The 17,023-nt window shown below is 44.8% G+C and overlaps 1 protein-coding gene across 1 annotated transcript in view; it reads left to right on the forward strand.

Annotated features, from left to right (window-relative positions):
• AGXT (alanine--glyoxylate and serine--pyruvate aminotransferase) overlaps positions 1–16,755 on the forward strand; it is a 70,019-nt gene extending 53,264 nt beyond the window's left edge. The window contains 5 exon segments of the mRNA XM_029615169.1: positions 2,729–2,824; positions 4,998–5,067; positions 8,852–8,947; positions 13,581–13,709; positions 16,462–16,755. Coding sequence (XP_029471029.1) covers positions 2,729–2,824; positions 4,998–5,067; positions 8,852–8,947; positions 13,581–13,709; positions 16,462–16,569 — 499 coding nt within the window. The 3' untranslated portion in view covers positions 16,570–16,755.
• The last annotated feature ends 268 nt before the right edge of the window (positions 16,756–17,023 follow it).

The following is a 17,023-nucleotide window of genomic DNA, read 5'->3' on the forward strand; positions in this document are numbered from 1 at the left end:
TCCTGACTCTACCCCTATCAAGCTATCACGAGCAATAGGCTTACAAAATAACCCCCTTAGCCAACTAAGTAGCAGTATTCATACTTATCTGGTTAAGTTATCGGATAAATTGGACTTGCTCCAAAGCAGATCTAATCTTAGCCAGATAAGACTTATCAGCTAAGTAGCAGCAAATATGTGGATATTCAATCCCATGTAAGTTAGTCAGATAAGTCTTATTTGGCCAGCTATCTTACAGAATCATTTATCATTCTGCATTAGGGCCTTAGCGTTAAGATCCTAACGCATGTGGGTATGCAAATGTGATATCTGCTATGCAAGTGGGAGGAGTTTGGGTGGAGTTAATGGTAATGAGCCGCTCCTAAGGTCAAAAGCAATAGAGCAATGTGGGTTTTATCACCAGAAGTAAACTACACCTTGTTTCTGTGCATTTTGCCTGTGATAGCTGTGTGTTACTATAGGGAACATTTTTTTTTTTTTTAATATGAGAGAGAGCGGGCCTTCGCATAGGAGTTGATTTGTACAATGCACTCTCTACCTAGCTTGATGCACTTTCTACCTACCTACCTGTTTGAAGCTAGGTGGAGAGTGCATTTTACAAATTATCTCCTCTTGGACCTTTCGTTAAATGAAATGGCAGAAAATCTTCAGTGATGTGTACTCTTTCTTGTTCGTACCTCCTACTGTGTATGTAAAACACCCCCAAAACTAATCCCACCTCGAGTTAAAAGTGGACCCTCTTACAGTGGTATAAATAGAGTGACATATTGACACCAATGCAAAGGTTCTTGCTCTCTCTAAGTACCTATGTAAGGCAAGAACCGGGAAATTAGCCCTACACCCTCTTTTTATCACAGGCACTATTTCCGCTTTAGAGCATTTTGATAAATCTAGGGGGTTAGCTTGCTATATCTGAATATTGACCTCTCAGAGCTTTGTATGATTTCACCATATCCAGATTTCAATATTCCTATTATTTTTCTTTCCATTGCTAGAAGATATTGATGAATAGTAATTTATTTATTTTATTTATTTAAAAAGTTTATACCACACTAACAGTAAACTGATCAAGGTGGTTTACAACAATAAAATACATAAAATATAATCCAGTCATATCACATAAAATTAATTAAAACATAAGAACAACCCTGACTTTACCCTTTTCCTGAAGCCCAAATAGTTAGTCTTCAATCTTATAACTAAAGAAATAGAGTTCCAACATTCCACATACACACACACACACACACACCCCACTGAGAATAATCTAGCGAGTCCAATGATTATGGTGTATAGACACTAGCTCAGTTTCACAGTAGATTTCTAGAGTGCAAAACAGCATCACATAATAGGGCACAGAGTTTTTGTACTCTAACCAAAGTATCTATATATTATTGCTGCACTTCTGCCAAAAAGATATGCTACTTGAATATTATAATATGATCTACTTTATGCAAAAGTTAGAAAAAGCTCCATGCTGAGTGAGCCAAGTAGCGAGAAAGTTATCGGAGTAAATTTACTTGGATAACTTTAGCCAAATATTCAACAGAACTTATCCGGATAAGTGTTTCACTGAAGTTACCCAAATAAAATTATCTGGGTAACTTTGCTCTGGCTGGCTTACTGAACATTGCCTATTTGTAGTTAACGCTAGGGATCTGACAGCTGCCCATGGGATCCCTCTCCCTGCCAGTGAATTTAAAAAATAATGTAGCGGGCCCATCAGTCCCCCCCCATGATCCCCCTCCTTTGCAGCCAAAAAGAAATATGAAAACATAAGTGTCAGAATCCTCTCTGCTCCTGTCCACAGTCTGATTTTAGACAAAGAGCTTCTGCCCTGGTGCCCCTCTTAATCTTGTCTTCTTCTTCCCCCTCCAAAATATTTAAGTAAAACACCGTGGTTGTGACCTCCTCCCTTTTCTTACCCTACCCTCCTGACCCACCCATAACTCAAAGTTTCTTTCTAAGCATAACATTTTTAACTGGTGAATATTCTTATCATATCATTTATATGCTAATACTGCATTTTTTAAAATCATATAATCTCTTGTAAGTTGAGCCCAGAAGGCAGAAGTGAAACTTAATGCTGACCTTTGACATACTTTAGCATTCTGGCTAACCCTTAACATACTTTAACATTCCTACAGCCTTGGCTATTTCCAAACATCTGATCAATTCAATGTTATTATGCTGTTATTATCTATCTGCTTCTTCACTTCTACCAACTGGTCTGTCTTCATAGAGAACCCCCTCAAAGCACCCGTACACAGGTGTAACATGCTGTAACTGTGTGTGTGGGCATATTGGAACAATCTGCAAATTTTCAAAGTGGCCTTATCAGCTTATGTCTGCTTTGAAAATTCGAGCTGTGGTCTGCAGGAACTTAGCTCTACATGGGCTGTTATAAAATTATCCTTCCCAACCTTTGCACAGAATAGACTGTAAAGCAGCGACGAAAATAATAGTCAGGTAGCAGACTTCCTTGACTGAAAAGTATTAATTATTGTTTCTTTAATTGAAGGGTTTTATTTGTTGCATCGGCTTCTTTTGCTCTTTTTAGATTTTTACTGTGGTGATTACTGGATACTGTTGCCAGGCTGTGGATGTCGCAGGGACCTGGAGCTGCTGCTAAGATAAATAAAATACTGACTGTCTGACTGTTGCAAATAACTTGTGAAGGTGACTTGTGATTTTAGTGGTGTAAATGAGTGATTGTTTTTTCTCCTCCCAGGAAGAAGATCTTTAGCCGGAAAACAAAGCCACCCTCTCTCTATGTGGACATGGGCTGGTTGGCAAACTACTGGGGCTGTGACGATAAACCAAGAGTGTGAGACCCAACTGCTGGGGTTTTACTAACAAACAGATCTCACTTTTTTACTTCTCCCCCAAGTGCTGAGCATACTCCTACCATAACATGAATGTAACTTCAAACATCACCTAGCTTCACTGACTCCTTCGCCCAAACTTTACTCATTCTAATCATAAACGTACTCTGATCCAGAGTTTACACTCTTCCACACAAACACAGAACTGCATTTAATCAATTGTCATCACAGCCCAGTATTACAAAGAAGGGCAACGCTGCTGAAAGTCAGGTGAAAGATACCTTAGGTCGCTTTCTGTTTTCATCCTGAAGATGGTGGATGGCAATTGATAGGTGCTGATAAAGATATTTGTTCAGTAATCTTCTATCAAGTTAAGGTTTACTGGTATTTTATTGTAGCTTCCTATGGATCACAGGGCCCAGTAAAGATAGTCTGACATGGCATGGGTTGTATTTGATGGGCTGACGTTTTCTTTCAACAGAACTAGCCATATCACAATGTAAAACTGTTATGCTGCACCCATTTGAGTCTTTTTTTTTCCCATGGTCAAATTTTACTCACCTTAACCACAACATATCTCTAACATTATCCCTGAGCCTCCTAATCTCAAGTCACATACGATATTAAACTTCACCAGCTGTGAATTCCATCAAATTGGCAATCTTTCAATCCAAATCTTCTTCTTCTCACTTAAATACAACACTTTGCCACAGTATCCAACCTCTACTGCGATACCAAATGTCTCCCTTGGCCTAAACATCAACAACCTTCAACATCAATCTTCGCCTAGACGTCCTCCATGTGTGCTGCTGTGGTATAGTAGACTCCTGGATACTTCCTTGCTTGAGGGGCCGAGGGTTCTTTTGGAAAGCTTGCAGAGATAATTACTTCCATGTACCTCATTTGGGCTGTGTTCCTGCTAATGTGTCACAGGTGATGTAAACTGACCATTCAGATGCCAGGACCCACCAGTCCACTTCCAAGTCCTAACAGAGCCGCATTTTTCATAGTCAAGTCATAGGAGCTGCTAAAGCCAGGCCTGGATTTGTCAAGAGACACGGTAGAGTGGCAAAAAGATGGGGTTAGCTAAGCTTCCTACTCCATGCCTCTCCCTCCCAGGCAGTGTGCAGGGAACGGAAGGAGAGGACTAAGCCTGATGGAGGCAACACAGAGCAAAGAAGAATTCCTCTGCTCCCTGATCCAGCCTTCCCCCTCCTGTCCTGTGCAGAAAGTATGGGATGGGGGGGGGGGGGGGGACACCTCACCAACGGTGCCCAGGGCAGCAAAATCTGAAGCCGTCACTGGCCAGGTTGGAGACTGCCCCCTTGAAACCCGCCTTGCCCACCCCTCGACTCCTCATCCCTCTTTGCCTCCAGTGTGATTGTTTCACTCTCTCTCCTCTCACTGGTGGTCTCTTTAAGGATTAGCTGGTGCTGTGCAAGGAGCAGGAGGTAAGCGGGCGCAGAAGCAAGACATTGGTTATTCTAGGCAAAGAAGAGGGGAGGGGGAACAGGAGAAAAAAAAGCACTGCAGGATAGGAGGTGAGCAGCAAAAGAAGTGGTAGAGCATGAGAGAGGTGGGGAAACGAGAAGAGCGGGTGGGGGAGCAGGAAAGGAAAGCAGAAAGGGGAAGCAACAGAGGAAAGAAAGAGCAGAAACAGCAGAGGGGAAAGGGGGGAGTGAGGAGGGGAAGCAGTGAGAGAAGGGACATGAGCAGGGGAGGGGAAATAGGTGATCAGAAGGAGGAGCCAGAGGAGGAAGAAGAGGAAGCAGGTGGTCCAGCTCAACCTGTGCAGGAAGAGAAAACCAGTTGGGTGCAGCCCTGGATCCTTAGCAGGCGGGGAAGATAGAAGGTTGCAAGTAGGAATGCAAAAAGCCGGTAAAGAGAGAGAGGGGTGGGAGATACAAAGAGGGGGAGAATCAAACTGACAAAACCCTTTGCTATGGCCCTGGCAACATGCAGGGCAGTGGTACAGAAATGGAACCGAGGCAAGGGGTTTTTACTTCACCCACAGCTAACGTTATAAGTACCCTGCAGCGCTTCAGCCCATCACCGGGCCCATAACTGGAGTTAGCTGCACTCATAGTTTGTCCCAAAAAAAAAGGTAGCCCCCAGTATTTCACTCTTTCCGAGGCTGGGAATTGCCAGGTGATGCTCTGTCTCCGTATTTCACAGATACCACCACACCGGACCCGTCACTAACTTCTTCAGCCTGCGAGAGAGTTTGGCAGTCCTGGCTGAGCAGGTGAGTCATTCTGGGACAGGGAGTACCAGGGAAGAGCAATTGTGAATAAAATCAGAAGAAAACCAGAGTGAGAATATTTAATGAGAAGCAGAGAGGTAACGGTCAGAGGACCAGTAACTGGTCCATGTTATTAGGAAATGTAATGTTTCGTCCACATTTATTTGGTGCCCAGTTACCTTGGGGCGATTCTGGGTCTGGGGAGCAGCCCAACAGGTGCCCTCCTTAGGTGGACTCTGCTGGTCCTTGGTGCCTCCAGCCTCCAGCTAGGGAAGAACGGTTTAGGCAGGTGGAATGCTTTTCCCTTTCTCCCCAGAAACATTCAAAAAGAGGTGGAGATTGTAAACAGGGCTGGCAGCATTTACAAGTTTTCCTAAATTACACAACATTCCTACAAGACATCAAGCAGCACGTTTACGGGCCGCTGCAAGATCGCGGGCTGAGCCTAGCGCACAGGTTAACGAGCGCTTGGACGCGCGTCCCTCACCCCGATGCAGTAAGGGGGATCGGCACATCCAAAGCGCGCGTAGCTAATAGCGCTCATCACATTTAAATTCCGTGTAGATGAGGTTATTAACTATTATCCCGCAATGCAAAAAATCCCCCTGCGCCCGAGGTACACTTTTTAAACCATCAAATTTTACACCTGCCTGGAGCAGGCATAAAGTCTTCCCGCACGTCAAGGGCTCAACTTAAAAACAACAAAAAAAAACAAAACTGCTTTTCTGTGGTTCCTCCTACTTAGTATCGTTGCAATACTAAGTAGGAAGAACCACAGAAGGTAGCACCATGCAAAAAAAAAAAATGTCTTGACGTGAAAACAAAATTTGGGGGCGCACAACATACACCCACAATATATATACGCTCCGGGCCATGTATATTGTGCATGCATATTGTGCCAGTAAATTAGCTGCTGCGGGATAAAACGGACGCTTATAAATTGAGCGAGCCTTTTGGTAACCTGCACACACAGGGCACTTAATAGTAATTTATTCACAGCTTCACTTACTGCCGATTGGTCCATTCATTGTCACATGTCAATGAAAGGACCAATCCCCTTTCAGAAGGCTGTCCTGAAAGGGGATTGGTCCTGTCACTGACACCTGTCATCGAAAAGGACCAAATCGGGAACAGCCCTGCTGGGGGGTGGGCAGGGAGCTCTGGCCAGGCTGTTGGGGACGCACAGCCACTTCTCCGGGGCGCCCGATGCAGAGCCCTGGGGACCCACAAATTACCCACTGCATGTCCCTTTTAGCGCAGCAGTTCATTTGCGTATTTCATCGAGCACCCAGGAAGGTGGATGTGCAGTGCACGCATTCAAAAAATGTGCATCCACTTTGGACGTATGTTTTTTACACACCTGTTAGTGCAGGTATTAATCCCCAGAGGGCATCACCGTTCAAAGATAAGATAGAACCTTTCATGTTCCCTTTTATTCTACAAAAGCAAAGAAAGAGGGTGGTAAGAAATACTTTAAAACAACAACACTCGGGAGACCACTGGCATTAACCAAAAAGGTGATGAAATATAAGGGGGTATTAGAAAAGACAGATGTGGCAGGCTTGTCAGCAAGTACCACCTGGTCGAATCAGTCATTTTTCCCAAAGACAGGAGCAATTTTAATTTGCATTTTTTGGCCTGCGAATAAAATGGCTGCTTAAGGTTCAACAGTCTGGATATCGCGATGAACTCCAAAAGCCAAACCTCAGTGTTTTAACAGAGGCAAGAGAAGCACGGTCTCAGACCCCTGACCTCAGCGTCCGCTGATGTTTCGGCAATCCCTGTGTCCAGAGGACAGAAAAAAGGATTCGTAGCTCGATCCTCTGCTCATCTTCAGCCGAAAAGTCTCACAGTTCCAGCCATGCTTATGGCGGAGTACAAGAAGTTCACTTTCAAGATGGTTGAACCTTAACCGGCCATTTTACTTGCACGCCAAAAAAATACTGAAACGATTGCTCCTGTTTTTAGGGTACAAATGACTGATTCTGTTTTTAGGGTACAAATGACTGATTCAACCAGGTGGTGTTCGCTGGCAGGCTGGCCATGCCCGGCTTTTCTGATGCCCCTTATATTTCACCACCTTTTTGGTTAATGCCAGTTGTCCCAAGAATGTTGGGGTTTTTAAAAGTTTATCTTATCACTCTCTTTGGCCTAGATTCATCATTCCTCTATATTTATAGTGGAACGATGAGCCATGGGGGAAAAAAAAGGGGGCGGGGGGCAATACTGAGTTAGGCGGCCGCATCGCGGTGGCGCGTTTTCGTGCTTTTACAATTCTTTGTGAGGCTGTGGTTACCCCCTCTCCTTCTTGGTCTTTTATTCCACTTCGTTAACCCATGTGTATGAATGCAAGTGGGCTAGTAGATGCTGCAAGCCATTGGGGGAGGGGGGTGGAGATTTGTTGTATCCAGGGCAAACTGGCCATTTCTTCAGCTTTGCTGCCACGTTCATCTCCACTCCACTGTCAGGTTCAAGCTGCTCCTCCCTCTGCCACCGTGTTAGCACACCTCCTGGGTGGGGGGACACAGGTTGCTTCTGCTTTGTGGTCCGCACCCTTCTCCCTGGCTAGCAGGAGCTTTCTATGTCCGGTGATGATAGCTCTGCTAGGCCCATAGTTTCTCCTAATTGGGAAGGATTTTCTTTGCTCTGTGATTCTAGCTCAGCAAAATCCATAGCCTACCTCTCAGTTTCTTTATTTGATTCTCTCCCTAAGCAGGATACTACAGAGAATGGGGAAAAAAAGAGTGGATACTTCACCACACCCTTCTCTGTTCTGTTTCCCCCTGCATCCTACCCTGGATTTTTTTTTTTTCTCTTTCTGTTCTGAAATGCAGTTGCCAAAGGTGTTAGCCACACACTTATTAGTCAGAGTGAGAATCTGCCTGCCTGTTAAAAGCATTGTAAATGCCTTGTCTCAATGTTCCCAACATATATTCCTCATTTTTCAGACTTCTGACTCTTAGAATTTTGTTTCTGTTTGTCTTTTGAAGTGACATTGGATTGAAGTTTAGCAGTAGAGATCAGGAGATTAGCATTTCCTTTCCTATTCGGATCTCTAGCTTGATACTCCAAATTTTAGATCTACAGTAGAGGACTTATCACCCATTCCCCTTGCCAACATTCAGGCCTATACAGAACGGTGCGCTCGGCGAAGTGTTTGACCACGCATTTTTACCCCTTATACTGTAAGGGGTAATGGCGCATGGAAAACATGTGGCCAGCCCCCCTGAAAGTAATAGTGCGCATCACATACAAATTAGGTATTCGCCTGGAGTACTGAAAGTAAAATGTGTGGTTAAGCCGCACATATCACAGTGATATTAAGTCAGAGGCACCAAACGTAAAAAAAAAGAAAAAAATATCTGCCTACCAGTCAGTGGCTTTGAAAATGGACACTGTTAAAATTAAGTGTTGTTATCAGACTTGCTGACAGCTGCCTTTTCCACTATAAGTAGGTGCTAGGGATGTGCTGTTGTGCCTAGTGCCTCCTTCTTACTACCTGGCCTCGTTTAAATACAGAATCACGCTGGCTCTCACATACCTTTTATTAAATCGGCCTGATTGTTGTGAATCCCACAGGCTGACGGCTCAGGTTACAATGCAGAAGTCTGTGGGTCCTGCTTTTTCTTATGCAGCTCATTTCAGCCTGTGGTATACACCCGTCCGCCTCCCTGTCAGACCCAGGAAGAGGATTTTACTTTTTACCTAGGAAGTATCCACCTGCTTTTATTCCTGAGCCTCAGTCTGCTTACTCAAACACTTCTTGTTCCTCTCTCTCTCTGCACAGGGGCTTGAAAAGTACTGGCAGCTGCACAAGGACAATGCTTTGTACTTACACCAAGGCCTGGAGAAGCTGGGCCTTAAACTCCACGTGAAGGACCAGGTAGGACTCAGGGACATTGACTGGCTGTGATTCCTGCCCAGAGGAGAAACAGAAATACAACCACCAGTATTTGGTGACTGAAGGAGCCATTACATTCTCCACCGTGCCTCCATGCCCCTTATCCCTACCCTCCCGTACAACACAGAGTACTTCACTTTTCTACATATCTCATGATTAATGATAAAAGGGCCTAGGAAGTAAGAATTTTCTTCATAGACAAGAAGGGTTCATGTATTAAAACCTGTGCTAAAAAGGGGTTTTTTGGGCGTGTGTCAGCTAAAAATGTAATGTGCACACTAAAATACCACTTGATGACCTATGCACTAAAATTTAGCTCATTCACACAGAAATGTGTCCCCACAGCTCACACATTCTTATTCAGCATGTTCACTAAATCACACTATAACAAAAGGATGAGCATACATGAGTTGGAATGCAAAATCCCCTGGGCTGACTGGCTTAAAGTGAAAGGGCTGGTTAGCGTGAGGGATTTTATCCTCTCAATGCCAGCAATAAAGATCGGCCTAATCCTGCCCCGCTCAAAATATCAATCCTGTTCTGATGCTGGAATAAAGAAACCCCTCTCAGTGCTAGACTGCAAGAGCCCCCTTCAGGGTTATACCTCTCCCCGCCTCAATCTCCTTTTGATATTATAATGAAGAAGCAGCCTTCTGATCCCCTTCCAATGTAGAACTGAAGGAGCCCCCCCCCCCTCTGGGGCTACCCCATTCCCACCCCTCCAGAGCTGTCACCTACCATTCTGGATGTTTCTCCATTTTCACTCACAAGGAGGACTTCAGAGACCTCCAAATGGCACTGTCCAGCAGTACTTCACTAGTGGCGGTGCCATTTGGAGTTTGGCGGCCATGCGGGCAGGAGGACTCAGCAAAACCCCCCCCCCCCCCTACCAGCTAGGGATGGAGAAGTCTCTAGAATGGTAGTTGAGTATTTTGAAAGGGTGAGGGGTCTTGGGTAGCCCCCAGAAGAGGCTTCCTCAGTCTTACATTGGGAAGAGGATAAGCCTTTAGGGGTTTACTCAATCCAGCAGCAAGGGAGATCGGCTGATATATATATATATGGGAGGTGAAGAAATCCCCTGAGCTAACCAGCCCTTCCATTTTGGATCAGTTGCATGGGGGACTTAAAGTAAGAAAGAGGGACTTTTAGGCCTTAGCATGCATGCTAGAAAGCTGATTTAGAGCCGGTATTAGCGAGTGCACACTAAATAGCAGATTCCAAATTGCATATGGCATTCCTTTATTTACTCGTGGGTAAGCACTACCCACTAACATCATTGGCAACCCCATTAATGTGCATGCTAGGGCCTTAGTGTATATGACACTATTTTAGCACACAGTAAACAGCCTGAATGTGCATACTAACCTTTGGAGCATAGGCCCTATAATGGGAAAAGCCTGTTAACCCATCAGGCACAAAGTGTGCCCAGGTGGCAAACAGAAAATAGGTGCAGTAGATACTGTAAATCTTCAGACTTTGTTTTGTCATTGACACTGAGACTGTCTCTTAACTATTTCTTCACAAGTTCAAGTGCTCTGATCAGAGTGTAAGAGAATTTGAAAATGTATAAAAATTGTAGTTTCACAATACCAAGTCCAGAAGGGAATATCTTATTTTCACACACCTTTGCGCTTAGCTGAACCTAGAGGAAAGGAGGGTAAGCAGGAGGAAGATGTATCTATCAGATCTCACTCGCTCACTGGAGCTCAGTGCTAATTATTGGAAGTCAGCCTTACATGATTATCCCCAGAGATTAGAATGACATTTTCACAGCATTAAACAAGTACTGGATTTAGTTCATTGTAATTCTATTAACTGGTCTATTAAAAAATATCTGTCTCACTAATTTGGGACCTTGGCGATTTTGTTAGGAGAGAATTTTTATTTTTGCAAAAAGGTGTCCCATTCTGTAAGGAAAATAGCCACCTAACTGGTTTAGACTGAGGTTTAGGGATACTAAAGCATTATTCTAGAGACATCAAATGGGGAAAATGGTTTCAGATCAGGCTTCCTCTAGTGAGATCTATTATCATAGAGAATCCCAGATTCAAGTATTCATTGCGGCTTTACCAGGTGCCAGCTTCCACATTCCCACTTATGTACCTGCCTACACATCCATGTGCCAGTTATCCCCCTCTTGGGTGGAAGAGGACTAGAACAGCGGAGAATCTGTTTCTCCCTGCTTCCTTCCTCCACCTCCATTTTAAACTCTCTTTCTCCAGGAGTGGCCTGCAGAGTTCAGGCTGAGTGTTTCTCACAGGGAGGGAACTGCCGGTCTCATATATGGATATACTGTGCTTCACCTTTCTGGCATTTTAAGATTCTTTTGGTGCCAAAGCACTATAGAAATGGCTAATGCTGTTATTTTTTATACAGCTAACTCTAGTAATGAAAGCTAAGAGAGCCATATTAAAAAACCCACTGAGCAAGTAAGATGTCCCGATAAAAGTGCCACTGAATATATCCAGATAACTTTGCCTGGCCAGCACTGAGTGGCTAAAATTAAGCCGTGCTCCTGGAACACCTTTGGCACTATCTCTTGATTTGGCCTCATTCTGTGCCTGCAATGATTTTCCAGATAAAATGTAGCTGTCAGTGGGGGTTTGAAGTGGAGGAGGGGTGGCAATCGAAACAGGAAAATTTGTCTGGATAACTTCCAAAGATAGCCGGACAAACTGTTTAAAAGTTGACCTCTATGAGCTTTGAAATTTAGCAACAAGATGAACTGATGCTACCAGCCCTTATCCTATGACCCTGAGCAGATTACTCGATCTCCCTCTCTCATTTCCTTTTTTACATGTTTCTTCCTTTAAGCACGTGTAGAGACACTATTGGGATCTTCCTGAGATGGCCCCAGCTAAGACATGAAATAATGGAATCAGGAGAGGAGCATACCATTTTCTTAACAGCACCCCCTCTGAGGTTGCTAGATGGCGAGGAGGAGATTCGTGTGGCATTTGGAGTTGGTAGTCAAAGTAGGAGTGGATTTTTTTTTTTTAAATATCTTGGTGGGCCAGGCCACATGACTTGGAGCCCCAGAATAAGAAGGAGGAGATATGTATCTTTTCACTCCACAACCTAGCTAGTGAGGTTGTCTCAGGCTCTTTGCAGTTTGAGGATTTTCAATGTTACTTTTTTGGCTTTTTTTTTTATCTGTATTCCCTGATCCTTGCTCAAGGATGGAAAATGCCCCTGCAAAGATGGGAAAGGTGAAGATGAGAGAAACTCTTCTCTTCCATCTCATGCCTTGAGGACGGTCAAGAGTGACTCTGCTCTGAGTGATTGAGCGTTTTTGTAAATATTTACGATTTTTTGTTTCGGGAGGAAGTTGCTGCCATCAGAATGGGGGAAGATGAGGAGTTATTTTTTTTCCCTACTGCATTGGATCTTTCATCCTGAAAGATCCCAAGTTACCATCTGGAGAAGAGAAGTAGGTGTAAGATATTTTATTTATCTGGAGACGCCTATCCGAGTCTCTACCCCAGGAAATGAGAAGAGGGTTGGGAGTTTTGGATCCAGGTATTGTTTGAGAAGGCATTCCTCTATATCTGGGACACCTCTGGCCTATTTGGGACGCTTACCCTTCCATGCCCTGGAAAGTGAGATCATTTCAGGACCCTAATATTGAGGGACTCATTCACAGATAGAGAGATATTGGGAGAATAACTTTGGGTCATGGATGTAACCAGAATTAAAAATGTATGATGCCAGATGATTAGTGTTGAAGACCTGCTGAGTTGGAACACCCATCCAGGATGTCCAGATGGATTATTTTTGGCACCTACACCTACTGAGAGTGACACTCGCACCCTGTCCACCCCTTGTATCGTGGGCCCCGGAGGTATATCCCCCCCCCCCCCCCCCCCCATCAGAGAATCTACACCCCAGGGCTGTTAGGACTGGAAAAGGATTGTACCGGAAGAGGGGCTGCACACGATTAATGGATTCATTGTGTGTGCCTTGCTTTGCATACAGTCTGTGTGAAATATTGTGTGACAGTTCAGTTATCCCTTTTAGTGATCCAATGAACAAAGCAAGCACAGAGGTTTAAATCGGTTTGCACGTTCCTAATCCATTGTCTCCATGGTCCTAGCACAGTATCTGCACGTACAGAGTAATGAAGTCCAGGCATAGTTTTGGGGGAGCTGTTGTCTGACTGGAGTTGGGTGGGGGGGTTTCTGCAAGCTTTGGACTTCACCAGCGCACTGTGACAAGGGATTGCCGACTGAGCACAACGATTCTTCATTTTCTGCCTCCAAGCCATGAAGCCGAGCTAGAGCAGCATGCCTCAGGGCACTTCTCCCTGTAACTAGTACCTCTGACAGCAGGGAATCCTGGTTTCCTTATAACTAGACACTGAGAGCAGCACAAAGACGCCTCTGAGCTCTTAACAAGGCAACCAGTTGAATTCCAGCAGAGGTCGGCTTTCCACTTCACTGCTGGTTCTGGTTCTTGCAGCCTCTCTGTGCTAATGTTGGGGCTGAGGGAGGAGAAATAGGAAAAGGAAAAAAAAAAAAGAGGGAACACCAGGCAGTTATTAATCAAAACTGTAGAATAATCCATTGCTTTTCGCTGGGTTGCTAGGAATGACTGTTTATCTCTGGACATTTCTCAGGCGGTGAGGCTGCCAACAGTGACCACCTTGCAGATTCCGGAAGGCTATGACTGGAAGGAAATCACATCGTACATCATGAGGAAGCACAGCATGGAGATCACTGGGGGGCTGGGACCTTCTGCTGGAAAGGTAAACGTCTATGCAAGGGCAGGGTCCCGATTCCTGGCGCCTTACAGGGAACTTCAGAGTAAAGCTAACCAGCCCAACCACTGATCAGTAAGACGTGCAGCCTGAGAGCTCACACGCAAGATTTGCTGCGTGTGCAAAACAGGCCTTGGGGGGGGGGGGGGGGGTTCTGCACAGGATATACCCAAACCAAAAAGGTTTAAAAGCTGGTTAGGGAATGTGGCAAAGTAACAAGAAAGGGAGAACTATCATGACTGATTGCATCACTTCTTCAGGTGCTTAACATTCATAAATTAAGAAACATCCTACCCTAAAACTCATGGCTAGGGAACCATGAGAATAATCCACTATAAGAGCTAGGAATCACTTTTATATATGTAATACAGAGAACGCCTGCCCAAATGAGGGGGGGTGAGCTGTACAGAGACCCCTCCTCTACCTCTTGTACAAGGGCAGAATGGGGTATGGGTATTTTGAAAAGCACTGAGGAAGACATATCCATGCCCCCCAACCCCCCCTTGTCACACCCTATTCTCAGGAACAAGGTACAGCAGTCAGAATCACCACACAAAAGTATAACACTTGGTAAATTCAACAGGGAACAGAGGGAAATAAAAAGTTAGCATGCACAATAATATTGAGCAAAGGTAATAGGCTGGCAGATTCTACTTAAACTAAATAATGCAGAAAAACCAGTGAAAATAAACCATTTGGCACTGCAGTTAGCTGTCTAGCAGCACCTACCTGAGCTATGCGGTGCAAGAGAACAGAAAGACAAACCCAAGAGATTCTTTGCATCTGAGTGCTCAGAAATAAAAAAATAAAAATATCCCCTCAGACCCCCAGTCCTGGCTAGTGTGTGCACACAATGGTAGGGCCCAACTGATGTAAGGTGGTATAGGCCGGATGCTGAGGCTTGACTATGTTTAACTCCCTGGGGGTGAAGGAGGGGTTAAACCAAAAACTCCAAGCTAGAACGTCCTCTCAGCTGAATGCTGGTCAGAGAGGCGGAAAAGGTTGTACAATAAACAGCTTTATAATAGTATAAGTAGGACCGGGAAGGTCTCCAAAATGAGAAGTCAATAATTTGTTGTAGTGTAAACCGGATCGGGAAGGTCTCAAATTGTCACCCCTTTTGACGTCACAATTTGAGACCTTCCCGGTCCTACTTATACTATTATAAAGCTGTTTAGTGCACAACCTTTTCCGCGATGGTTCCAGCTCCTTCACCCATCCGGTTCCACACAGTGGCTTGACATCGTGAAAGCCTGTTTGGTCCTCAAATCTATTAAGACCAATTACTGTCTCGGTGTCACGGCCACCTCGCCCTCTTGACATCCTGTCCTGAGCTGCATCCCATTCTTGAGACATTAGCAGAATATTTGCCCGGATTCACAGCATACAAAGCTGTGAAATTTCTGGTCCCCCTGACGCAGCCCTGATGCGAAACACGGCCGTGTCGGGGTCCTTCGTCTATACGTTTATTTACTGTGGTATCGAATATGGTGCACAATCAATGTGTGCACATGTAAAATTAAAAAATTTTGATTGCTGTTATTGCTCAGTATAATCTTTGTCGCACATCATTCTGTTGCTATTTTTCTCTATGTGTGTGCTATCTACTCTGCCCTTCTCTTGTGCAGAACTCAGACAGGACCAGGACTGGGTGTTAAAATTAAATTACTGGTTCTTAAAGTCAAATTAAAGTCCATTGTCCAAAGTGATGAGTGAACATCTGCCTGTAATTACAGGATTTCTTTCTGAGGAGGTAGGTGTCCTTATTACAGACCTCTGGGTAGAGCCCATGGTGATGTTAAATGCACATTACTCTCCCAGTGGCTGTGCTGTGGGAATCCAAGAGGAGGGGGTCCCCTTTTGCTTTGCAAAAATCCTACCTTTAGAAATCTTATCTCCCGTGACACCCAGCCTGTCCTGTTTTCTTGGGGGGGGGGGGATCCAGATGGGATCTCCTTCTCTCACTCTTCCTTGGATTCAGTTGTTCATTCTCCCTATCTGTTACTTCTGGTGATTTCTCTTAAGTGGAAAAATCTGGAGTCCAGGCTATTACTCCTGCGCTGAAATCCCAGTGGGGAAGGGGGATCCAAAAACCTCCCCACTACTCTTTACTTCCAAAAAGTACTTTGTCTTACTCTGGCTAGCTTCTCTGCCTTCACTATCTCTCTCGCAGCAGGATCCATCTCTGGTGCTTGCCTACCTAGTGAGTAGAGTAGGCTCACAGGTCTTTGGTCCCCTGAAGAGAGCCCCTTGCCCCAAAGGGGTATCAGGCTTAAAAGTCTCTCTCACTGTGAATTATAAGAAGGACCCTCTGGCAGGGAGTGCACAGTGAGTTGTCTCTTCTAAAAGAAACTCTTTTGAGCAAGGCTGGGAGGTCCTACCAGAGTATGAAAAACATACATGTTGTCTCTGCAGCTGCTCTCTCTAACTGAACCCTACGAGTGTTAAATTGGCCGGGCTAAATAGCACAGAATCATCCAACCAGCATCTCCGGATGGGAGGGACTGAAGGGCATGGGTGGCTCCCTTCCTAAGTGTGTTCTAAGGAGAGGGATACAGGGATTGTGGCATCTAGTGGGCTGACCCGATAGGCAGCTTTCAAAGGGAAGGTACACGCGTAACTCTCACTTTGAAAATGAGTGCAAAGTCTGTAAATAAGAAGGACTTGGGGATTTTGCAGCTAAGCGGCCAGTCTGAAAACTACCCCGTAACACCTAACTAACGTCTGCTTCATTTCTTAGGTACTGAGGATAGGTCTCATGGGCTACAACTCCTCCAGGGCCAATGTGGACAGGGTCTTGCATGCTCTGAAAGATGCCCTCCAGCACTGCCACAAGAACAAAATCTGAGGAGGAGGAGGACCCCCCGCCCTGGACCTGAAGGTTCCAGCAGCTCATCAGTGGAGGGGACCTGAAATCCTCCAATCATCTGCCCCTCACCTGCAGGACAGTGCAGAGGCGCTGGGTCCTGTTACTTTAAGGAAATAACAGAATGTTACATTAAGAACTGATTCAATAAACTCTCTTCATCTGAAATGATTTGTCCTTCTCATTTCTTCTGTGTTTCTGAGGGGTCCTACAAGAATAAAGGGAGTAGTGGAAGTAACTGATCATCCATAGCGAAATTTAACCCCAGTGTTTTCTGGGAAGCAATCTTGAAAACCAGCAAAACAAAAAAACAGGGGTACCAATGGTCAACAGCAAAGCTAATTGTACTCAGTCTCTCGCTTAAACTGCTGGAATTCTCTTCCAGAGATATTCAGCTCATGATCATTTGTGAAGTAAAACTGGAGTAAGTGCCTCA

Source organism: Rhinatrema bivittatum, chromosome 9, assembly GCF_901001135.1.
Source record: "Rhinatrema bivittatum chromosome 9, aRhiBiv1.1, whole genome shotgun sequence".
In the NCBI taxonomy this organism is placed as follows: domain Eukaryota; kingdom Metazoa; phylum Chordata; class Amphibia; order Gymnophiona; family Rhinatrematidae; genus Rhinatrema; species Rhinatrema bivittatum.